Below are 12,500 nucleotides of genomic sequence, written 5' to 3'. Positions count from 1 at the left end.
ATTTATTACATTACATTGCATTACATTTAGCTGACGCTTTTATCCAAAGCGACTTACAATAAGTACATTTGACCAGGAAGACACAACCTTGAAGAAAACAGAATCATATAAGTACATCAGGTTTCATAGAGCCAAACATTTCAAGTGCTACTCAACTGGCTATAGATAAGCCAGTCCTTTATTAGTATATAAGTGCTTTATAACTACTAATTTGATCTTGAGGCGCACATGTACACACAGCCCGACCTCTAACATCATGGTGTTAAGAAAAAGGTTATTGTTGCTGTTATTTTACATACTTGAATGTATGGTCATGTTAGGGTTTTACAATTGTATGGAAATGTCTTAAAAAAAACCATTTGTATGGCACTCAGTTAGGGAGGGGTACAATTATTGCCCACCACCACAGATTCTTTGGGTTCAAATCCCCCATGTTCGGGGGGAGGGAAGTTGGGAGGGGGATATTTGTCATTGCATGTTCTCCTACAGGTTGGGGCAGCGCCTGTCAGCGGGGAATGTTGAGTGGGAGGTATAGGACGGAGTCGCTACATCCTCCTGGAGGGGGCTCCTCCTTTTTATCCCACGATTTAAAAAAAATAAAAAAAGATATTAGGATTGACGGAAGTGTCTGTAAATAGTACATACTAAGGACTGTTAAAATACGGAATTATCCGTATTAGGATTAACAGAAGTGTAAATAAATATTACGGACAAAGTCTTGTTAATCTACAGAAATATCCGTTATAAGGTTGACGGAAGTGTCCGTATATGGTACAGAAAAAGTCTTGTAAATCTACAGAAATATCCGTTAAAGGGTTGACGGAACTGTCCGTATATGGTACAGACAAAGTCTTGTAAATCTACAGAAATATCCGTTAAAGGGTTGACGGAAGTGTCTGTGGAATAACGGACAATGTCCTGGCAGAAAATTACCAGCACTTTGTCAGTTTTTCGATTCGATTTTACAGTAGGTGAGGGAGGGGTCTAATCAGTCTCCGGACCTTAATACCATAGAAAATCTGTGGAGGGAGCTGAAGCTTCGAGATGCCAAGCATCAGCCTCAAAACCTGAAGGATTTGGAGAGGATCTTCAGAGAGGAGTGGAAGCTATATGCTATGTAATATAATGAGAACATTTAAATAGACACTTTATTTAATTTACCTGTACAATATCATGTAAGCAATGTCATGAATTCTGCCATTGCAAAGTGTGTAATGTTCAAGTTTAGTTGTCACTGTCAGACATTGTTTTATTTAATTTGTGAGTGTTTAAAAAGGAGGACGGGTCCAAAGTGTTACAATATCCTTTGAGCTGACCTACCCAATACACTAATGTACAGTAAAACATTTGTATTGCCATTTACATGACCTATGTTCTCAGCAAACCAAATATGCAAATATCAGTCGAGGCTTGTATGTTGTGTGCTGTCAGTGTTCTCTTTATGCAATCTGGCATGATAACAGTTGTCGATTTGTTAAAATGGAAAACCTTACCATAATCCACCCTTACTTTCATTGGACACCATTGTTCACATAAATTCCTGAGAATCAATTACCGATTAATTATTAATTAAAACAGTAGGTATAGGTGGTACCAGTTAAGTAAATATCCGAGCTCCACAGAAATATGAATAATAAGATCTCTATACTCCGGATGTCCAAAGCAACATTTTGGGCTTGCCAGTTGGTCCTGCCAACCACGGCTCAGATTGTTCAATTAGTTGCTTACTTCTCTGCTTTAAGGTCCCACAGCGCCAGAGGCTATTGAGACTACTAGAAATATGTGATGAGAGATCAGATGAAGATGGAGAAAATTGTAATGCAGGTTTTCAGGGAATTACTAAATATAATTTGTATGATGCAATATGGATAAGTAATCATTGTAAAATGACACAAGAAAGACGGAAACATTAGTGACAGGTTTGATATAGTTGTTTCTTTAAAACTAGGAAACCAGTTTTTTATGAAAACAAAATCTCTAATCTAAAGCTCTGAGCCAGAGGCATGGCTTCAGTGGGCTGAACACTGCAGCTCTTCAATGGAGAGCAAGTCTATCATTTGCAGAAGACCAGGCTTTTTTTAAGCAGGAAATGTGAAAATAATATGAGAATGCTGACGCTTTTTTCCGGCAAAAAAAGCAACAAATGCATTGTCATAGTGTGCAGACAGGCAGTCTTGTACTTATATTTATTGACATGGAAGTCACTGAGGAAAAATACTTACATGATTGTGTATACAATGCAGCACGCCAGATCAACACAAGCTTCCTCGCTCATTCAAAATATCAGTGTAGCTCACTGTGTTCAAGTACATTCTGACTTAAAAGCTGCTGTGAGTTTATTTTGTACTGGATAAAACACTTTTCACATGAAACATTAAAAACATGTTGAACATTATCTTATAATGAAGCGATATGTTCAAAACCTTTTCTGGACAGTCAAGGTTATCTTGTCTGAGTGAAACATCCCTTTAGTCAGCTGAGCTGAACAGTTACTGCAACTGAGACACCACAGGGAAATAAACAAATAATGTTTTTTAAGGCAACGGTATGTGATCTGAAAAAGATAAATATGTGTTTTCTCTCTACCCATGAATTCAAAACAAAAACAAATGAACTAATAATAACAAAAGATAATCACTTCGAAGTGGACCCAGGTACAGCTGAAAAAATACATGCATTTTAGCGTCACGTATAGAAAGCAGAGTCTAGCATCTTGCGTTGTAAACTGAAAACCCACCTGTTTCACTTGTACCTTGGCCGATAATAAATAAAAAGGTACTTAAGAGTTTTACTTATGCATCAGCACTTTCAATGGTCCGGCTCGTTTGAAGTGAATGTGTCAGCAGTGTTCTTGTTGTCCTTAGTATGAATCCTTATGACACTGTATGTGTCCACTTAAATGTACAGTACATTTTTTATTGTAATTTATATTACATACATTCTCAGCAAACCAAAATGCAAACTAAACCAGCCGAAGCTTGTATGTTGTTTGCTGTCAGTGTTCTCGTTGTGCAACCTGAGGTTTTATCAGTCAGTCGTTTTGCTCTGGCATTTTGTAGGAATAAAAGACAAGGTGGGAGGGCAATTGTGTGGATCTCAATGCGTGAGAATTTGTGTACTTGAAAGGAATATGTTGCCTGAATCATGCACTTACTTGCCTTTCATCGGAAACCAAGTTGTTCAGCGATCCTTAAAGTGGTTTAATACAATTTGGCAGACAGTAACTGCCAGCACCGCCTTCAGTTATGTGGAGACAATGAAAAGGATCACTTGTCACTTTTGCTTTGTTGGACAATATCCAAGGTTGTTCAAACAAGTTCCAGATTTCCTGAGAATCATTGAGCATTGTTTACCATATGAAAACGAATCAACACAGTTAGCGATAGCTATCAGCTGAGTGCCTGACAGGGGAATTTCCTAGATACAAAGAAATATGAATTAAGCTACTGTACATTGCAGTTATCGATAGCAACATGTTGGGCTTGACAGCTCTGGTTTGGCTCAGAGTGGTCAATTAGTGGCTTTCTTTCTGCTTTCAGGTCAAACAGAGCCAAAGGGCTATTCTCTACACTGCAGATGTGGATAGCAACATCTTGGGCTTGCCGGCTCTGGATCTTCTGGTTGGTCCTGCCAACCACAGCTCAGATTGTTCAATGAGCCGCTTACTTCTCTGCTCCGATTTAGTAAGTTTACCCACTTACAAAGAAATGAACAGTCTATCATTTTTATGGTAGGTTTATTTTACTAATGAGTGACAGAATATCAAAAAGAATATCCAGAGATATGTATTATATAAGAGATATAAATTGATTTGCATTTAATTGTGTGAAGTAAGTATTTGATCCCCTTGCAACCAACAAGAATTCTGGCTCCCAGAGAGCGATGGTGAGAAGGAGACGACTGTTGGTGCGATCATTCTGAAATGGATGTAACACAAAATGAGCATCAGTCGCCCTCGGTCTGGGGCTCCACACAAGATCTCGCCCCGTGGGGTATTGATGAGAAAGGTGAAGTATCCGCCAAGAACTACACAGGATGATCTTATTGATGATCTCAAGGCAGCTGGGACCACAGTCACCAAGAAAACTATTGGTAACACACGACACCATAATGGATCAAATCCTGCAGCGCCTGCAAGGTCCCCTGCTCAAGAAGAACATGAAAGGCCCGTCTGAAGTTTGACACTGAACATCTGAATGATTCAGAGAAGGCTTGGGAGAAGATGAAGTGGGCAGATGAGACCAAAATGTAGATCTTTGGTCTCATCCAAACTGGACACGCCGTGTTTGGAGGAAGAGAGACGCTCACTATAACCCCCAAAACACCATCTGTTGTACCTGTACAATATATAGTAAGCAATGCCATGAATTTTGCCATTGCAAAGTGTGTAATGTTCAAGTTTAGTTGTCACTGTCATAATCTTTTTTAATTTAATTTGTATGTGTTTAAAAAGGAGGACCCGTCCAAAGTGTTACAATATCCTTTGAGCTGACCTACCCATCTACAGTAATGTACAGTAAAAAAAGAAAATAATTGCCATTTACATTACATTCGTTCTGAGCAAACCAAATATGCAAATATCCGTCGAGGCATGTATGTTGTGTGCTGTCAGTGTTCTCTTTATGCAACCTGGCATGATATCAGTTATAGATTTGATAAAGTGGAATACCATTCTGTAATATACCATTACTTTCATTGGACACTATCCAAGGTTGTTCAAACAAGTTCCAGAGAATCTTTGACTAATTCATTATTAATGAAAATAAAGGGATAGGTGTTTCCAGTTGAGTGCTGGACAGGTGACAATCCTAGCTACACAGAAATATTAATAATATGTCTCTACACTGTGGATGTCCAAAGCAACATTTTGCGCTTGCCGGCTCTGGATCTTCTGGTTGGTCCTGCCAACCACGGCTCAGATTGTTCAATTAGTCGCTTACTTCTCTGCTTTAAGGTCACACAGCACCAGAGTCTATTGAGAATACTAGAAAGGAAGTGATAAGAGATCAGATGAAGATGGAGGAAATTATAATCTTTGTAAAATGACACAAGGACAGAAACATTAGTGTCTGGTTGGATATATTTGTTTCTTCAAAACCAGGAAACAATTGTTCTTGATAACTAAATATATAATCAAAAGCACTGAGGTGGAGGCTTGGCTGCAGGGGGCTGAACACAGAAAACAGTTGGCAATGGCGAGCAAGTCTATTATTTGAAGATGCCCAGGATGTTTTTAAACATCCATCCATCCATCTTCTCCCGCTTATCCGTGGTCGGGTCGCGGGGGTAGCAGTTCCAGCAGAGAGCCCCAAACTTTCTTTTCCCTGGCGACATCAACCAGCTCTGACTGGGGGATCCCAAGGCGCTCCCAGGCCAGCGAAGAGATATAATCCCTCCACCTGGTCCTAGGTCTACCCCTTGGTCTCTTCCCAGCTGGACGTGCCTGGAACACCTCCCTAGGGAGGCGCCCAGGTGGCATCCTAACTAGGTGCCCGAACCACCTCAACTGGCTTCTTTCGACGCGAAGGAGGAGCGGCTCAACTCCGAGTCCCTCCCTGATGACCGAACTTCTCACCTTATCTCTAAGGGAGACACCAGCCACCCGGCGGAGGAAACCCATCTCGGCCGCTTGTATCCGCGATCTCGTTCTTTCGGTCATGACCCATCCTTCATGACCATAGGTGAGGGTAGGAACGAAAATGGCCCGGTAGACAGAGAGCTTTGCCTTCCGGCTCAGCTCCCTTTTCGTCACAACGGTGCGATAAAGCGACTGCAATACCGCTCCCGCTGCTCCGATTCTCCGGCCCATCTCACGCTCCATTGATCCCTCACTCGAGAACAAGACCCCGAGATACTTGAACTCCTTCACTTGGGGTAAGGACTCATTCCCTACATGTTTAAACATGAAATGTGAAAATTAAGAAATATTGTTTACCATATTAAAATGATTCAACACAGAGATAGCTATCAGTTGAATTTCCTAGATACAAAGAAATATGAATTAAGCTACATTGCAGTTATCGATAACAACATTTTGGGCTTGTGTGTTTCAGAGGTGGAATCCATGGAAGCCTGTTTGAATGTGACAATAACCGTCACCCTCTCCATCATTTTCTAGTCACTCACACTTTTATTTTATTATTTTATTTTACGGGATAATATGGGACATGCATTATGTGCAATAATGGTACCTTATTTATATATTTTGTATTTGCACTCTTTGCATTGTTTCTTACTTCAGCTGTGCTTCAAGTGCACAGGTTCCTCTAAAGCAAGTTTTAGAGATTTTTATTTGTGTTTAATAATAAAGGCCGGACCTGTAATTTCAACATGTCAACATAACTATACCTGTGTCCAGAAATAGTTAAATACAATTAATAATTAATAACATTTTCTTAATCCTATTGAATCTATAGCTTTGACATACATAAAGAGTCACTTAAAGAAGTAGGGTCATTTGCTCAATAAGGGAACTAAAAGAACTATCAGAAGGAATTAATAATCATTACAAAAAAAAAGTGAATTAATATATTTAATACAATTATTAATCAAATAAATTCAACCAAGTTGCGTCTCTCGGGGAACCAAAAATCCACCACATGACTTTTATATTCAGATGACCCACACCATGTTTATTACATTTTCCATATCACATACAAGTTTAAACAAACAAGTTGGAATTGTCCCATTCGTCCATGAAAGATGGATATCATAAGAAACTTCTCACTAGCAGTTTTTTTATACAGACAGATATGTTACACGGCATGTAGTGAATATGGCAAAACAAAATTCCCTCTACAAATATTTATCTTTTCATTATTACCATAAGTAATAAGGCACAGTTTATTTAAGTCTTACAATTGTAATGCAAAATAATATTTTTCCAGGAGCTATTTGTTTTGTAAAGATACCCTGTGTATTGATTAATTGGCTAATAAGAAGAAATAACATATCGATTATGATTTAAAACTGTATATTTTCCGTTTTATCAATCAGGTAGTTAAAAAAATTCCCAGATCATCACTCAATGATCAAACGCAGTATTGTTTCCTTCCCCCACACCAACATTAATTAATAACATGCAGTTTTTCCCCATTTCTATTTTGGTTAATATGCAGGGGAATTTGGCCAGCACCTCAGGAACATATTCCTTCTGATATTCAGATAGCCACACTATTTTCTACCTTCGCTGGATCCATGTATGTGTATGGGACCTCCAGGCTCAAGTTTCTAAGACAGATGCGTGCACTCAATGTTTGAAGCTCTCCTTTATATCAGCTCGCAGGGCGTCGTCTCGTCAAAGTCGCCATCAGGGTAGTGGACAAGATATGCCTGATAGAATCAATTATACAAACAAAATAAATGTTCCTGCTCAAATTTAAATGTATATCAAACATTAAACAACATTTGGCTATATAATATATATATATTATAATATATATATTACTATCTTATATAATGCTAATAATATTAATTGATTTGATACAGCATCTGAACATCTTGAGGTGATATGTAATTTATTTCACAGGAAGTTTTGGGCACTTACGGTGTCAGAGACCGAGTTGCTGAGTAGCCACAAGGTGGACATTGCGTTAGCTGTCTGACCCTTGTTAGGCAATGTCTGCAGCAGTGTTTCCTCACTTGTTGTCCCCTTTCTGGTTGGTGGAGGAAGTTGCATTGTGGTTGGAGTGTTGGGCATCCAGCCACCATAGTCATACTGCAACAAATTAATATTTGTGTGCTATTACATATAGAACAAAACATGTGCAGACATTAATGGTCCAGACAGAGAGGATGAAGAGAGGAGAGGACAGAGTTTTCTGTAGTGCCTCCTTGACGTTCAATGTTTTTTTAAAGATATATATTCACTATTAAGAAAGAAAAGAAGAAGAATACAGAGCCACATGCAGGATAGGAGAGGTATGAGGAATTGAGGGAAAATTGAAGTAACTTGAAAGTTTGAAGTGAAAGTTTGATACAGCGTATTTTTGGTATATTCATCTTAATGTCCCCTGATATATAAGAAGTGTGTTTTTATATATTCATGTGTGTATGCATTACAGGAGCCATAAGGCTGTATAATAACTGCTCAATTATACTGGTGTTTGTGTTTTATATTGATTTCTCTGTTTTATTCTTTCATAAATGTGAGGGCTAAAATTGCTCCAAGCATTGTGGGGTGCAGGTTTGCAGGACAGGAGACTATGGGGGAGGGGAGCCAAGAGGGAAGTCTGAAGAATGTGTGTGTGTGGAAGCTGCAGGAATACGAGCCAGATGTGTTTGTTTTTCTTCAAACTAAAAGACTGTTTCCGGATCATCTCGGCTGGCGCGCGCTGATACGCTACAACACGCCATCTTTTTGCATCCCCCAATGAGATAACCTAAAAGGAGGAGCATCTGACCACAGCTCCTACTGTTTTGTTTTTTGCATGTAAGGCTGTGCCGTCTTTGGTCCGGTCTCTTTTCTCCTGTCGCTAAGACGAAGTAAGTAAGATGTCCCAGCGGGAGGAACCAGGGCCGGGGTAATCCGGATTACTCCGTGAAGTTGTGTTATTGTGTCTTTTTCCATTAAATCAGCATATTTGTTATAACCTTACCAATGGTTGCTGTGAATTCTTCCTCTGTTAATCTGACCCATTCACAAAACGAACACGTGGAGCCGAGGTGGGTTTTAAAACCACTCTACTCCAACAGGTGGCAGAGTGAAGAGGCTAGGGAGCAGTTACCAGGAGGTGAACTGGCTCCAGCTACCAGTCCACACCTCATTTTCTTTTGGTCTGACCGGGACGTGAACGTGTGACCCTTCGGTTCCCAGGCCAAGTCCCTATAGAGACTGAGCCATGCCAACAGCATGTTATAGTTTGTTGATTTTGGCTTAAAGCCTAACTGTGCCTATGTAAAGCCTCGCTGACTTGCTAACATAGCTTTCAAATACTATTTATTTTAAAGACTTGCTTACAATCCTCTAAGTCTAATATACATTTTTGTAACAGAATTCATCCATCGTTCTCCAGGACAGAAACATACTAATACAACCTTATTTACCCATTCCACACAAATACATAATAATTGTGGTATATTAGGAGGCTTCACCTGTCCAGTGTTCACGGCTGAGTGCTGTCCTGAGCAGGTGAAGATCACCATGGTGACAAACTTCACCAACTCTGCCACGGTGTTGAAGCTCTGTGGGATCCCTGAGAACCAGAGGGAAGTAAATGCTTTATTAAGACGCCTTTTTTAAATAATCATATTACAATGGTACATAACTGTGCACAGTTGTTATCTAAAACATTTAGCTTTTCTTTAGCCCACCTGTTGATGATCGGGAATGAAATCCATATTCAAAGATTTCTGAAATCCAAACCTGCAGTCGTTCGTCATGCTCAACATCAGCATCACTCTTGTAGTGGAAGCTGAGCATTCCCTGCACAAACCTGAAATGTAAAACACATTTCTAGCTGGTGTATTATACACACTGCACTAGCATGACACTCTGTGTAGAGACATAATTGAATTGCCAATCCCTTTAGAAGAATCAGGTCTGTGCTTTTGAAGATTTTGGTGAAATATTTGAGAAAGCGGATCCTAACTTTGAGGAATAGTTTGACATTTTTTAAGACATGCCAATTTAGCTTTTTTGCTGAGTTAGCCCAGCTTAACCTGGCTTCCATGATGCATCCCACCAATGGGTGTCACTTTGTTATGAAAATTGGTGCCTCAGCCTATAGTGGGGTTACTCAATAAGCACACCATATTCATACTGTAACAAATTAATATTAATCACACACACACACACACACACACACACACACACACACACACACACACACACACACACACACACACACAGCAAGAGAGAGATAAAAATAAATATGTTAAACTTATATAGTTTTAGTTTTTCCTGCCCCACCATTTTGTTTCCATGACCATTGTAATGTGAGTAACTATGGACGCCGCAGGATAGTCATACTGGGTTGACAATTATTGTACGTGTTGCTAGCTAGCCACACCACTGTGTTCCCAGAAATACACCCACCAACTGAAAACGGATAAACGGTTCTCAAGATGGTAGATGTTCTCTTGTGTAAATAAACCTTCTCAAGGTGTCTCATTTATCAAATGTATTTATGCACACTATTATTCAGATTTTTAAACAAATGATACTTTCTAAAAGAGTAGGGGACATGTCCCCAGCGAAAATGACGCCTATGCTACCAGCAAATTAAGTGTGTGGTCTTATATGAAGTATCATGCTGCATGCATTTGTTGTTAAACAGTGACCATGAGCAAAAACCTTACTCGAGTCTAATGGTTACCTGGCAACCTTACAGGGATTTCAAAACAAACTACATTTATAAAATGTATTATTACACGGCTGAGTTAAAAACTAACATGAACACGGTATGGGCTTCTCTGGTGTTGTTTAAGGACTTGAAAGAAAAATGTGTGAAAAGACTTGGACAGTAACAGAAAACATTAATCTGTGCTGCCGTTCATTTAAAATGAAGTTGTTTTTGTTGCAGTTCCAGCCATTAGTACGCTGTGGAACCGAGTTTTTTTAAGGAATAATGTACAGCGAGGCTTTTTCAATATCTTTATTTTTCAATATTGAAAAATGCACATTATCCCTCACCTAAGGTAAGAGATACGTTTGAGAATTGGTTGTATAGGTGTACGTTTGACACTTTATGAAATCTTAAAGTCTTTGTAGCCAAGCCTCATGAAACAAAGCATGGAGCACACTTCTGCAGATGGGGAATGGAACATAAACTCTAATTCTGCATTTGTATTTTCAAGTTGCTTTACTGCAGGACTAGTGCTCTTTGCTGGGGCAATAACTGCACTAAAACAGATCCATAGCCTTTGTGCGTACCAGCGGATCTATCCTTTCTTCATTGACATTAGTTTTATGTGATTCAGTTGTTTGTTTGGTTCCAACAAACCTAACCCTAAGCATCATCTGAGTCTTTATCGCATGGCAACTACGATATACATTATTTGCATCCCTAGCACATAATTATTATTGCAGAATAGAAACTGCATACACTATGATACCTTTGGATGATATCCCAGAGCTGGAGTCCATCATCCCTGTAGTAGAAGTTGGGCACAGCCTCCAGGCCACGCTCAGTGATGTCCTCTGGTATGCAGAGGGAGCTGTAGGTCAATGAGGACAGTGATCGCTTCAGAATGGTCTTCAAAGCCTCTCCACCAGAAGATACAAACTAGGAAACAGTCAATATTTCAGGATATAGTTACAGAGACAAATACTGTACATGATATTAAAAAAGTTGGTCCTTCCGTACCTGTGAGAAAGCTCCTTTCTCAGATATGAGGTTTGTTCGAGCTAGGACATTGATATGCAGAGTGTACCGAGTGTGAGGTATGAGCAGCTGGAAAGAGGGAACTCTGTTAGTAACACATTACATTCTAACAAAGTAAGCAAGTTGAAACAATACAGCTACAGTAATTCAAGTATTCTTATTCCAGGTACCTTATGCAGTAGATGTTTCCTGTTCACATTGCGCATCAGAGACATTGTGAAGACTTCAGCCAGCAGATGTGTGCGCAGCAGGTGAAAATTGATTTGATGCAGGTTGAAATCTGCACTTCTCACGAAAACCTTGGCCATCAACCAGTCGTACTCAGAATCAGTAGGCAGGAAGATGGGGTTGTCTCCTGCTGGAGTCTGCTTCAGCTGCAGGAGAAGGAAGGGTGATGTGGTTTCCTCAATCCATTGAACCATTTTCTGTAATTTTTGTTTCTTCTGCTATTTACTATAACTTTTCTCTGTCAATCTGTTAAACGCTTAAATATGGAAGTAAAAGCAGAGGGACTGCATCCACAGACTGGGACTTCAATCCCTGCTTAGGTAATCACTACTCCTATAACTTTACATAGAAAGTAGTTTCATAGCAACTATTTGCTATGTTGCTCAGGAGGAAGAGCGGCGTCCACCAATTGCCGGGTCAATGGTTTCAATAGTGTCCTCGAAGAAGCTGATCCCTAAATTGTTCCCGATGGAATGGCCAATTGGGGTGTAAATTAGTCTCCCCTAATTAGTGTGTGAATGGATCAATGCTGACATGAGAGTAAAACCGCTTTGATTGGGGCCAGAGACTGGAAAAGTGCTATATATATATATATATAGATGTACTGCTTTTATATAGAACCTTTAAGGGGAAATATGATAGTTAATCAATGCATGGATATTTTACATTAGCTACTTGAGTGCAAATCTCACCTGAATAGCAACTGGCTTCAGCTCGTCATCAGGTGTTTTGTGGAGCAGGACGAGGGGAGCCGCCATGTACTGCTGCTTCCAACTGATGATGTTTGGTTTCAGTCCATCCAGAAGCTTGTAGTCACACAGGAATATGTTGCTTTCTGTTTTAGAGAGGATGAGTAACCATTAAAATCACATCAACACAGTATATATATTACACATACTAAATGAACATGTAATTGTGACAGACAATTCTTAATTCACCATGTCATTA

General features: G+C 39.6%; 1 protein-coding gene across 1 annotated transcript in view; it reads right to left on the bottom strand.

The window, feature by feature from the left end:
* Nucleotides 1–6,654: 6,654 nt before the first annotated feature.
* Nucleotides 6,655–12,500, bottom strand: part of LOC117440519 (polyunsaturated fatty acid lipoxygenase ALOX15B-like) — a 6,738-nt gene continuing 892 nt past the window's right edge. The window contains exons 2-9 of the mRNA XM_071202040.1: nt 12,245–12,387; nt 11,495–11,698; nt 11,307–11,393; nt 11,056–11,225; nt 9,313–9,434; nt 9,094–9,194; nt 7,547–7,717; nt 6,655–7,332 (exon numbers count right to left, since the gene is read on the bottom strand). Of these exons, the coding sequence (XP_071058141.1) occupies nt 7,270–7,332; nt 7,547–7,717; nt 9,094–9,194; nt 9,313–9,434; nt 11,056–11,225; nt 11,307–11,393; nt 11,495–11,698; nt 12,245–12,387 (1,061 nt within the window). The 3' untranslated portion in view covers nt 6,655–7,269. The remainder of the gene's footprint in view (nt 7,333–7,546; nt 7,718–9,093; nt 9,195–9,312; nt 9,435–11,055; nt 11,226–11,306; nt 11,394–11,494; nt 11,699–12,244; nt 12,388–12,500) is intronic.

The sequence above is a fragment of the Pseudochaenichthys georgianus genome, unplaced genomic scaffold, assembly GCF_902827115.2.
Source record: "Pseudochaenichthys georgianus unplaced genomic scaffold, fPseGeo1.2 scaffold_1019_arrow_ctg1, whole genome shotgun sequence".
Taxonomy (NCBI): Eukaryota; Metazoa; Chordata; class Actinopteri; order Perciformes; family Channichthyidae; genus Pseudochaenichthys; species Pseudochaenichthys georgianus.
This window is presented reverse-complemented; position numbering and strand designations above follow the sequence as displayed.